This window comes from Phaenicophaeus curvirostris, chromosome 38 (assembly GCF_032191515.1).
Source record: "Phaenicophaeus curvirostris isolate KB17595 chromosome 38, BPBGC_Pcur_1.0, whole genome shotgun sequence".
NCBI lineage: Eukaryota > Metazoa > Chordata > Aves > Cuculiformes > Cuculidae > Phaenicophaeus > Phaenicophaeus curvirostris.
In genome coordinates, this window is record NC_091429.1 from 470926 (window position 1) to 483051 (window position 12126).

A 12126-nucleotide genomic window follows, 5' to 3' on the forward strand; every position below is an offset into this window, starting at 1 on the left:
AAACAGAGCTACCTGCTCTGCAACCTTCACCCTCTCCCACAGCTTCATCCCTCGCCCTCCGGCTTCACGAGGGAACTTGACAACAAAGCTATATTAGGAGCAGCGTTTTAAGCACTAGAACACAAAGGCAAACCCATGCAAAAAAGGAAACAACAAAAAAAACAAAGCGCATGCTCTGTCCCGGTTATGGCTTTGCAAAAGAACTTATTCAGAAGTGGGAAGCAGAGCGGGCTCGGCTTCCATGTGGATCCCGAGCTCCTTCGCCTCGCCCCCAGACCCCCGGCTGCCCCCTCGGCGCAGAAACCGCAGGGGAGAGGCTGCACGAAGGAAAAGTGGAGGGGAGCGAACAAGAGGGCCCTGAGGACAGGCAGAGCCGGGGGGCTGGGGTCTTCCTCGCCCAAACAGACTGGAAGGGAGAGCAGGGAAGATATGGGGGTCTCCCTCTCCCAGGGCAGCCAGGAAGGGAGGCGGAGGGAGTCTCTCCAGCAGGACAAGCACGAGAGATGTGGGGGGGCTCCCTCCCCCAGGACAGGCAGGAGCGGAGGGGAGGGAGGTTCTCCCTCTGCCAGAGTAGGCAGGAGAGGAGGGGGCTCCCTCCTCCAGGACAGAAAGGAGGGAAGATATGTGGAGGGTCTCCTTCCCCCAGAGCAGAAAGGAGGGGAGATATGGGGGTGTCTCCTTCCCCCAGAACAGGCAGGGGAGGAGATGGGGGTCTCTCTTTCTCCCAGGATAGACAAGAGGGGAAGCGGGGGTGTCTCCCTCCCCCAGAACAGGCAGGGGAGGAGATGAGGGGAGATACGGGGGCCTCTCCCTCCCTCAGGAGAGAGAGAAGGGGAGGTGAGGGAGGCTGGGGGGTTCTCCCTCCCCCAGAACAGACAGGAGAGAAAGCAGGGGGGGGCCTCCCTCCCCCAGGACAGACTGGAGGAGAGATAAGAGGAGATAAGGGGAGATAAGGGGAGATACAGGGGCCCGTCCTTCCCTCAGGACAGGGAGAAGGGGGGGTGGGGGAGACGAGGGGGTTCTCTCTCCCCCAGAATAGAAAGGAGGGGAGGTGGGGGGTGTCCCCCCGCCCCTAGGAGCAAGCAGGGCCTTCCCTTTCGCCTCCCCCTCCCCTCACAGACGATCCCGGCGCCCCTCACCTTCCGAGAGCTCCAGCTCCAGCTCGGCCAGCTGCTCGCGGACCTCGCGGGGCAGCGACGAGATCCCCGCAGCCGTCGGCTCGGCCATGGCGGCGGCGGAAAGAGGAGGAGGAGGAGGAGAAAGGAGGGGGTGAGGGGAAGGGAAGAGCAGGCTCGGCGCGGCTCCGGCTTCAGCGCCGGCGGCTCCGGGTCGCGGGCGCTGCGGGAGCGGCCGCCGCCTCCGCCATGCTGGGCGCCGCGGTCACGTGACGGGGGGCGGCGCGGCGCGCGCGGGCGCCCCCTGGCGGCCACGCCCCCGCCCTGCAGGCCCCGCGCGCCCCCTGCTGGGGGCGCGCGGGGCCTGCAGGGCGGGGGCGTGGCCGCCAGGGGGCGCTCGTCAGCGCCTTCATTCCCCAGAAACCATAAAAGGAACCGTCTCTAGGGCCCCCCGGGACCCCTCTAGAGCCCCCCAGGACCCAGCTATGAAGCCGATCACCCCTCTAGGGACCCCAAGACCCCTCTAGAGCCCCCCAGGACGCAGCTAGGGAGCCGATCACCCCTCTAGGGACCCCAAGACCCCTCTAGAGCCCCCCCCGGGGTCCCTCCAGGACCCTCAGACTATTCAAGGGCCCCCCAGGACCCAGCTAGGAACCCGACCACCCCTCTAGGGACCCCAAGGAAAACTCTAGGACACCCGGGACCCGTTTAGGACTTCCAAGAACCTCACTAGGGCCCTCCAGACCCGTCTAGTACCCTCCCCCAGGGCCTCTCTAGGGACCTCAGAACATGCTCCAGGACCCCTCTTGGACCCCCAGGACCCCTCAGGTACCCCAAGGACATTGAAGGGACCCGCAGGACCCGCCTAGCCCCCCACCCCAGACCATTTAGGGACTCCCCCCTAGAGCCCCCCAGGACCCATCTAGGGACCCCAGTACCCCTCTACCCCCCCAAACCATTTAGAGACCCCCAAGACACATTTAGGGCCCTCCAGGACCCCCCCACCCCCTCCTCAGGTGCCCCCCTCAAGTGCCGCTAATCACCCCATAGCACCCCCCAATTTTTGTGGCCCCCCTCAATCCCCAGGTGCCCACATTAACTCAGAGACCCCCCCAACTGCACCCCATCCTCAGCCCCAGGTGACCCCCTCCCCTCCTCAAGCTGCCCCTCCATCATTCTGGGGTTGCCCCCCTCATAGCCCCCTCCAGGTACGTGTTCCCCCATCACACCAACCCCCACCAAAAAAATTCCATCACTTTATTTAGCAAAAATAGAAAAGTCCCGGGTCCCCCCCCAGCGTGGGGAGGGCGGGTGGGCTGTAAACATGGCAGGGCCCCCCCCCAAGGGGAGGGGGGGCAGCTTGGGCACTGGGGGGAGGCAGCAGGGGGGCAGCGGCACCACCACCCCCCCCAGGGCCGGGGGGGCCCTGGTGTAAACGCAAAGGAATAAATAAGGGGGGGCAAAGTGCTGCCCTGGGGGGGGCAACCCCCCCCCGGTAGTGTAACAGAACCCCCTCAGGGGCTGCACCCCTAAATTAAGGGGGAGGGAAGAGGGAGCCCCCTTCCAGCCAGTCTGGGGGTAACAGACATTTGGGGCAGGGGGCGAAGTTGGGGTGTGACCCCCCTAAACTGCCCCGGGGGGGGGGGCACTGTGCAGAGCCCCCCCATGGCATTGTCTTCCTTGTTCCTATGGCTTGGGACCCCTCCTCAATCCTTGGAGGGGTGGCAGGGGGAGCACCTTGTGCCCCCCCCTCTTTGGTCTCTGTAGTGTTCTGTGCTGGGGAGGGAGATTTTGGGGTTCTCCCCTAAAATAAAAGAGTCAAAAAGCAAAACCCACAAGCAGCGCCCCCCACCCCCATAGAAAATAAACCAGCACATAAGATGCCCACCCCCCCAAAATAAGGGGGAGGAATGGGGGTGTCCCCCCAAAAAAAATCCACCCTGTCTCCAATAAATAAAGCCCCCACCTCCAGCCTGATGGGGGGGGGCAGCCCAGGGGCATCAGGCATTAATTTGGGGGGTGGTGGTGAGTTTTGTCCCCCTTAAATCCCCCCCATTACAAAGGGGGGGCTGGCAGTGGGGTTTTGGGGGTGGGGGGGGACAGGCTTTGGCATGAAGCTGAGGTTGGGGTGGGGGGGCCAACCCGGCCCCCCAGCTTAAGGCAATAGCTGGGCCACGGGGTCCCCCCCGCACTGGCTCCATCAGTCTTGGGGACCCCCCCCCAACTTTGAGAGAGGGGGACACCATGGAGGGTCTGTGCCCCCCCCTCACCAGAGGGGGCAGAGGGGGTTATGGGGAGGCCGGGGGGCTGTCGTGGCCTGGGGGAGCGTCCAGGGGGGCCCCCCCTTCCTCGTCGTCCTGGAAGATGTCGGGGTTCTCCAGCATCTCGCGGATGAGGGGGGGCATCGGCCCCGGGATCTCCATCTTCAGCGAGATAGCTCGCTCAGCGCCTGCGGGGATCCCCCCAAGTCAGAAATAACACCCCCCTGAGCTCCAATCCCCCTTGGGGATCTTGGTGGGGGCCTGGGGGTTCCTGGGGGGGGTTCCTCTGGGTTCCTGGAGGGTTCATGGGGTTCCTGGAAGGGTCCAAGAGGGTCCCCTTTGGGTTCCTCTGGGTTCCTGAGGGGTTACTCTGGGTTCCTGGAGGGTGTGCTGGGGGAGGGAGGGTCCAGGGGGGTCCTAGGGGTCCTGGGGGTTCCTTTGGGTTCCTGGAAGCCCCTGGAGGTTGTCCTGTGGTTCCTGGGGTTCCTAGGGGTCCTGTGGAGTTCCTTTGGGTGCCTGGGGTCCCCGTGCCCCTCACCCTTGGTGCTGATGCCGCGCAGGTCCGTGATCTTCATGAGCATGCGGGGGAACATGTGGGGCTGGCGCGGGCGGCGGCGGCGCGCGTAAACCTTCAGCGCCTCCAGCAGCGGCTCCTGCAGCTTCTCCACCTTCTCTGGCTCCTCCAGGTCCATGCGGTCTGCGAGGGACAGGCGGTGGCAGGGGTCACCCCACACCCCGGGTCACCCCCTTCCGTCCTTGCTGCCCCCTTATCAGACCTGAGCCAGGGGGGCCTGGAGGTCATCATGTCCCCACCACCTCCTGGACCGAGATCCCCATGTCCCTGTGTCCCCTTGACCTCCTGGACCAGAGGTCTCCATATCCCTATCTCCCCGCTGCTTCCTGCTCCAGGAGGTCCCCAGTGTCCCTGTGTCCCCTTGTCCCTGCTGCTCCTGATGCAGAGGTCCCCTCTGTCCCCACCGCCCCTCAGCCCCCGTGTCCCCACGTCCCCACCTCCGCAGATGAGGCAGATGGCGCTGAGCAGCCCGGTCTCCGTGTCGTCCATCTCCAGCGGCAGGAGTTGCCCGGCAAAGGCGAAGACCAGGTCGGTGAGGGGCCCGAAGCCCGCGTTGTGCATCTGCGTGCGGTTGAGGGTCAGCCCATCCGAGAAGGTCATGGTGTCCTGCTCCGGCGTGTAGCGCGTGCAGATCCGCAGCATCTGTGGGGACAGCGCAGGATGGGGACCCAGCAGAGCCACCACAGCCCCGTGTCCTCATAGTCCCTCTGCCTCCTGATCCAGAGGCCCCCAGGGCCGAGCTGCCTCCTAATCCAGAAGTCCCATGTTCCTGCTACCTCCCGGACCAGAGGTCCTCGTGTCCCCGTATCCCTGTGTCCCCACATCTCAGCTGCCTCCTGCTTCAGAGGTCCCCGTGTCCCCACTACTCCCTGGACCAGAGGGTCTCCATGGCTCCATCTCCAAGCTGCCTCCTGATCCAGAGATCCCTCTGTCCCCGTGTCCTCACCAGGATGTCGAGGCAGGCGGCTTTGAGCAGGGTGATCTGATCGGCCATGGTGAGCCCGGTGAAGCCGGGCAGGCGCTTGGCGAACTCCACGATCTTGATGATGCACTTGGTGGCCAACTCGCTGAACTTGTCCCACAGCCCCAAGTCCAGCTGCACCCGGTGGTCGGCGCTCGAGTTCTGCAAGAGGGGGACAAGGACGGCGACTCAGCTATGGACCCGGTGACACCCTGTGTCCCCCCCAGGACCCCCCGGCTCACCGTGGTGTATTTCCCCAGCTGGCAGAGCGACGGGAAGGTCTCCTGGTGGGCTCGGCGCACCTTCTCCACCAGCTCCTCCAGCTCCGGACTCAGCTCATAGCTCTCCACCACCACCTCCTCCTTCACTTCTTTCTTCTTTTTCTTATCATTGCGGACGGCTGCGAGGGGACAAAGGGGACAGGGGAGGTCGGGGGTGTCCCCTGTCCCCACCCCATGTGGTGGTTCCTGCTCACCACCTCAGTTTGGGGCAGGAGGCCATAAATAGCACAGGGACGCAGGGGACACCAAGGGGCCCTCAACCCCCTGTCACCTCCATCTTGCCATAAGGGTCCCCATGTCCCTCTGTGCCACCCCCCATCCGTTCATCCATGTCCCCTGTGCCACCCCTTTTCCCACCTTGGGTCCCGAGGTCCCCTGTGTGACCTCACTTGTGTCCCAAGAGCCACCCCATGTCTCCCCGTGTCCACTTGTGCCACCCCCTATCCCTCCACGTGTCCCCACATCCCCTGATCCACCTCATGCCCCCCACCCCCCAAAACCCCTGCCACGTGTCCCCCCGCAGGGGCACCAGCTCCATGGGGCTGGACCTGCAGGACCCTGGGGACATGGAGGCAATGTTGGGGACCTCCCTGTCCCCCCGGACGCCCCATCGCGCACCTTCCTTGGACATGCCAACCTCGAGGCACTTCTGCAGGCGGCAGAACTGGCACCGGTTGCGCGTCACCTTGTTGATGTGACAGTTCTTGTCCCGGTGACACGTGTACACCATGTTCTTCTGGATGCTGCGCCGGAAAAAGCCCTGGGGGGGGGCACAAGGGGACTGCAGGGGGGCCTCCAGTGCTCCCAGTTTGGATCCCCAGTCCCAGCTCCTCAGTATCAGCTCCCCAGCATCCCTAGGGCGGAGGGGGCACAGGGTTTGGGGGGGCCAAGGCCATCCGGGGGTTCTCCCCAGTGCCTCCTAGTATCCTGGGGGGGCACACATGGATTGGGGGGGGCACTCCAGTGCTCCCAGTTTGGATCCTCAGCCCAGCTCCTTTGTATCAGCTTCCCAGTGCCTAGTACCAGTACTTGGGGGGGTGGGGGGCGACGTCCCTGTGCTCCCAGGGGGGTCCCCATTTTCATGGGGGTCCCCAGTATACCTAGCGGGGGGTCCCCATGTCCCCCTCCAAGCACCCCATGCCAGGGGGTCTCCATTGCCCAGGGGGTCCCCACTCTCCCCAGTAAGGCTCCCAGCTCCAGGGGGTCCCCGAGCCCCCCAGGGGGTTTCCCCATGCCGGGGGGGTCCCCGTGCCCCCCCTCACCTTGCAGCCCTCGCAGGAGCTGACGCCGTAGTGGTAGCCGGAGGATTTGTCGCTGCAGACGAAGCACGGCTTGTAGACGCGGGGCGGGGGGGGCGGCGAGGGCGAGCGGGGCGCCAGCTCCTCCGCGCTGCGGGCCTGGGGCTCTACGGCTGCGGGGGGCGGAAAAGGGGGGGTCAGACAGCCACCAGGGACCCCCCCAACATCAAACAGGAGCCCCCCAAAAAGGCTGCGAGCTGCCATCCCCCAGCAGAGCTGGTTGGGGAAACTGAGGCACAGGGGGAGGCAGGCGGGGGGGGTTCACACCCATGCCCCCAGCCCCAAAACCAGACCTGGGGAGGGGTGGGTCCCAGCCTTAAAATCCAGTTTGGGGGGGTCCCAGCCCCCCTTAATCGCCATTGCGGTGGCTGGGGGGGGTCACACCCACACACCCCCTGCCCCAACACCCAGTAAGAGCGGGGACGCCAGCCTTAACACCCAGTTTGAGGAGGTCCCAGCCCTAAAATCTGGTTTGGGGGGTCCCGCCCCCCCCCAAATCCCCCATTGTGTTGTTTGGAGGGGGGTGGGACCCCAGTGTCCCCTCTAGGGGGGTCCCAGCCGCCCCCCCTTGCGGCGCTGCCCGGGGCTGGGGGAGGCGGGGGTTGTTTTTTTCCCCTCTGTGTGTGTGTTTTTAGACAAAAAAAAAAAAAAAAGCCAAAATTGCTGAAATTGAGGAAATTCCTGCCCGCGCCCGGCGTCAAACGGGCCATTTATAACCCAAACCGCTTCCAGCTGGGCCGGGGGGGGCACGGGGGGGGGGGGGGCACAGAAAAGGGTGGGGGGCTCCCTATCCCCCATCCCCAGCCTCCTACACACACACCAGGGGCCCCCAAATAGAAACAGGGCCCCCCAAAACCACAGCCCCCTCCACCCTGGAAATAGAACCACACCCTGTGCCCCCCCCCGCACAAACCACAGCCCCCCCAGCCCCGTCCCAGTTCCCCCAGCGTCCCCAGTTCCTCCCCTCCAGTTCCCCTCACTCTCCCCCAGTGTCCCCATTTCCCTCCCCAGTTCCCCCCAGCGCCCCCAGTTCCACACCAGCCTCCCCCAGTGTCCCCAGTTCCTCCCCAGTGTCCCCAGTTCCCCCTCAGCCCCCTCCAGTTTTCCCCCAGCCTCTCTCAGTTCCTCCCAGTCCCCCCAGTTCCCCTCCAGTCCCCCCCAGTTCTGCCCCCAGTTCCCTCTCACCCCCTCAGCCTCCTCCCCACCTTCCCGGTGTCCCCCCCAGTTCTTTAATTAGGGGCCCTAATTAAGGGGGGGGTGTTCCCCCCCAATCTGGGGATGCTGCCCCCCCATGCCCATCCGAAGCGGGGTGGGGGGGGCAGTTTCAGAGCAGCCCTGAAAGGGTTAAATGCCACATTGGCAGCGGTGCTGGGCGGGGGCAAACTGGAACCAGTTGGGCCAGGGAGCTGGGAGGGGATGGGGGGGGCACAAAGAGGGAGGGGGGGGCACAAAGGAGGTTCCTCTCCTTCCAGCTCCCCCCCCAGACAGCTCTGGAACCCCAAATCGGGTCTAATTCACCCAAAAAAGAGGGTTCTTTTTGCTCCCCCCAGTCGGATTCACCCCCCTGTGCCTCCCACCCAAACTGGGTCCCAATTGCTGCTCCCCCCAACTGCTCCAGGACCCCAAAATTGGGTCTAAATCACCCCAAAAAGGGGTGATTCAACCCCCTGTGCCCCCCCCAGTAGTTCTAGGATCCCAAACCAGGTCCAGATCACCCCAAAATGGGGATTCTTTGTGCCCCCCCAGCTCCCTGTGCCCCCCTCCCCAAATTGGGTCCTGATTGTTGCCCCCCCAGTGGGCTCCAGGACCGCAAATTGGGTCTAAATCACCCCAAAAAAGGGGTTCTTTGTGCCCCCCCTGCCCCAAAGCGGATTCATCCCCTGTGTCCCCCCCAAACCGGACTCTGGGACCCCCCCATTTGTCACCCTCCCCCGGGTTACGTCACAGCCGCACCCCCCGTCCCACGCCTGCGGAGCCGCACACGCCGACACGCGCTGACACGCTTGCACGCCCACTCAGGGACACATGTGTACACGCAGCGACACACGTCACGGACACACGGACACACGCCCCGACACGCTGACACACGGACACGCAGAGCCACACACGGACACAAACCTGCGTGCAAAGGCTCTGACCCTTGCACACCCACTCGGACCCACACACGGGCACGGACACGCGTGCACACGCGCCGACACGTGTCACGGACACGCGTGCACACACGCTGACACACTCACCCCACTCCAGACACACCCGCGGCCTCACGCCCACTCCTGCGGCCGCACACGCCCCCACTCTGCCCCACGCAGGGTCCCAGACACGCGTGCACAGGGCACGCTCCCATTTACACACCCACTCCCACTCCAGTCGTGCTCAGGGACTCCCACACCCCCTTGCACGCTCAGAAACTCACGGCCACTCACCCACGCTCCCTCCCACCCTGCCCCACACAGGGGCACGGACACTCGTGGGCCATTTCACACACACATTTTCACACCCGCTCCCACTCCAGACACGCTCCCGTGGCCTCACCCCCCCTTGCACACTCAGGCACGCTCGACACGCTCCCTCCCCCTCGTCCAGCTACTCAGGAACCCACTCCCACGCCACACAGGGTCACGGACACGTGTGAACCATTGCACACTCGTATTTTCACACCCACTCCAGACACGTTCCCACAGAGTCACACCCCCTTGCACACTCCCCTATGCTCCAACACACCATGACACCCCTCTCGCCCCCTGCCCCACGCAGGGTCGCGGACACCCGTGGCCTATTGCACGCTCACATTTTCGCTCCCACAGCCTCGCGGCCCTCGCACGCTCACACACGCTGCCCCACTCACACCCGCGGAGCCTTGCACACTCACCCCCACACCCTGTCCCGCTCCACACCCCGCGCACACCCCACGCCGGGGCACGGACACGCGTGAGCCTTGCACACTCAGCCTCCCCCTCCCCTTGGACCCCCCCTCTCCCCTTGGACACCCCCCTCCTCCCCTTGGACAACCCCCCCCTCCTCCCCTCGGACCCCCCTCCTCCCCTTGGACACCCCCCCCTCCCCTTGGACCCCCCCTCTCCCCTTGGACAACCCCCTCCTCCCCTCGGACCACCCCCCCCTCCTCCCCTTGGACACCCCCGTCTCCCCCTACCCCCCCCCCCCTCCAGGTTCTTCCCTCTCCCAACCCCTCCTCACCCCCCTCCCCTTATCACCCACTGTCCCAGGTCCCCTCCATGACCCCCTCCCTCTGCGCCCCCGACCCCTCCTCACCCCCCGGTGCCCCCCGGTCCCTCTCAGCACCCCCGGTGCCCCCCACACCCCTCCTCACCCCCCTCCCGTGTCCCCCCCGGTCCCCCCTGCACTCTCGGTTCCCCCAACCCCTCCTCGCCCCCCCCCCCGCCCCCCGGTACTCCCCGCGCCCCCCCCCCCCCCAGCCCCCGGGGCCCCCCCGCTGCCCCCTCGCGCTCCTCGCCCCCGGGCCCCCCTCGCTCCCGTCACCCTCGCGGTCCCCCCGGCCCCCGCGGCGGGTCCCGTACCGCGGCGGGCGGGGGCCGGCCAGGCGCAGGGCGCCGCGGCCCCGCAGCGCGGCCCGAGAACCGCCTTGCGCAGGACGCAGCCGCCCCGGTTCGTCACGTCGTGCAGCCGCCGGGGCCCCGCCAGCGCCTCCAGGCAATCGTACATGGCGGCTCCGGGCGGCACCGGGCACCACCGGGCACCGGGAACCGCCCCCGCGGGCCCCGAGCGCGGCCCCGGCCCCGCGGCTCCGATCGGGCGGGGCGGGGGGCGGGGCCCTCGGCGGGGACGGGGCCCGGAGGGGGCGTGGCTTTTGGAAGGGGGCGTGGTTTGAGTGTGGGCGTGGCTTTGGGAGAGGGAGGGTTTGTGATTGGGCGCGGGTTGTGAAAGGGGCGGGGCTTGGGAAAACGAGGCTTTTGATTGGGCGTGGCTCGGCGGGGGGCGGGTCTTTTGAAGGGTCCTGCGTGGTGGGCGGGGCTTAGCGTGAAAGGGCGGGTCTGTGAATGGGCGTGGCTTGAGCAGGGGCGGGGCTCAGCGGGAAGGGGCACGTGCTTGGGGGCGGGGCTTGGCGGAAGGGGCGGGGCTTGTGTTAAAGCGCCGGGGGGGGCGGGGCTGGGGGGGGGCGGACACGGTGTCACACGAGGTGTCACCTGTCCAGTCCCTCCCAGCCTTCCCAGTCCCCGTGTCACCTCCCCAGTCCCTCCCAGTCCTCCCAGTCCCCGTGTCACCTCCCCAGTCCCTCCCAGTCCTCCCAGTCCCCGTGTCACCTCCCCAGTCCCTCCCAGTCCCTCCCAGTCCTCCCTGTCCCACCCCATGTCCCTCCATGCACGTGATTGTGCCCCCTCGCACACCCACGCAGCCCTTGCACAAACGGGGCAGGTGCATAAATGTGCACGAGCGGCTGTGAGCTCGCACGAGCATGTGCAAGCACGAGCGGGTGAGCGTGCACGAGCTCCGTGACCGTTCACGTGTATCGTGAGTGCGTGCTGGCCCACAGAAGCGTGCGCGAGCGTGCACGGGTGTGGGGTGAGCGTGCACGGGTGCGTACGGGCGTGCACAAGCATGCACAACCACGTGTGAGCACACCCAAGCGCACACGTGAGCGTGCATCAGGACCAACGAGTGTGCAAGCCCCCACTGAGGGGCACCCTGCACGCCCGCGTGTTGCTCGCACACGCGTGTGCCCTCCCTGCCGTGCCCCCCGCCGCCTGGTGGTGCTGCCTGGCGTGTCCCGGCGTGTCCTGGCGTGTCCCGGCGTGCGAGGCCGTGCGAGGCCGTGCGAGGCCTGCGCTGCTGCACCCGCCTGGCTGCATTCCTGCCCCCCCAGCACCCACCAGCCCCCCAGCCTTGGGGTGCAGCGGGGTGGGGGAGCCGGGGGAGCTGAAGGTGGGGGGGACGCTGGGAGGCGTGTTTCTTGCACGGCTCAGAGCTGCATCGCGCAGCACGGAGCTGCACGGCAGTGCTCCTTGTTGCACGGGGGGTCACGGGGGGATATGGGGGACACAAGCGGAGGCAGGACACGCACAAGAGATCTGGAGAGGGGACAGGGGTCCTGGGAGCCGGGGGGGGGCACAGGGGAGGGGACGGGGGGTCCCTCCGGGGGTGGCCGCAGTGGGGCTCAAGCAAACCCCCAGGGAGCAGGGGGGCATCTTCCATCCAGGCTTTTTCCCTGGCCACAGCGGCTGCGGGACCACCCCAGGCCCCTGGGGCCCTCTATGTCCCCATGCCCCCCCATGTCCCCCGATGTCCCCATGTCCTCTCAATATCCCCCCATGTCCCCATATCCCCATGGCCCTCTCTGTCCCCAATGTCCCCCCATGTCTCCATGTCCCCCCATGCCCCCCTATGCCCCCATGTCCCCTACACACCCCATGTCCCCATGTCCCCTCAATGCCCCCCCATGTCCCCCCATGCCCCCTGTCCCCATGTCCCCCCACAACTCCCCCCGTGTCCCTACGTCATCTCATGCCCCCCCATCTCCCCATGTCCCCCCTACACCTCATGCTCCCATATCCCCTCATGCCCCCCCATGTCCCCCTGTCCCCCCCGTCCCGTGTCCCCATGTCCCCCCATGTCCCCCATCCCCTCCATGCCCCCCATGCCCCCCCATCCCCTCCACGTCC

General features: G+C 66.5%; 2 protein-coding genes across 5 annotated transcripts in view; both read right to left on the reverse strand.

The window, feature by feature from the left end:
• Positions 1 to 1257, reverse strand: part of DIP2B (disco interacting protein 2 homolog B) — a 60923-nt gene extending 59666 nt beyond the window's left edge. For 3 of the 4 annotated variants that reach the window (XM_069879532.1, XM_069879530.1, XM_069879529.1), the window contains exon 1: positions 1140 to 1256. In XM_069879532.1, coding sequence (XP_069735633.1) covers positions 1140 to 1227 — 88 coding nt within the window. In that variant the 5' untranslated portion in view covers positions 1228 to 1256. Of the gene's footprint in view, positions 1 to 1139 lie in introns of all 4 variants that reach the window. The other variant, XM_069879533.1, reaches the window with a different exon arrangement.
• Positions 1258 to 2357: 1100 nt separating this feature from the next.
• On the reverse strand, positions 2358 to 10186 carry RARG (retinoic acid receptor gamma). Its single transcript, XM_069879588.1, has 8 exons — positions 10027 to 10186; positions 6455 to 6603; positions 5811 to 5952; positions 5154 to 5311; positions 4897 to 5073; positions 4388 to 4592; positions 3915 to 4073; positions 2358 to 3564 (listed from the first exon to the last, which is right to left on the reverse strand). The coding sequence occupies exons 1-8, from the start codon at positions 10169 to 10171 to the stop codon at positions 3404 to 3406; spliced, it is 1296 nt and encodes a 431-aa protein (XP_069735689.1). The 5' UTR covers positions 10172 to 10186; the 3' UTR covers positions 2358 to 3403.
• Between the last annotated feature and the right edge of the window lie 1940 nt (positions 10187 to 12126).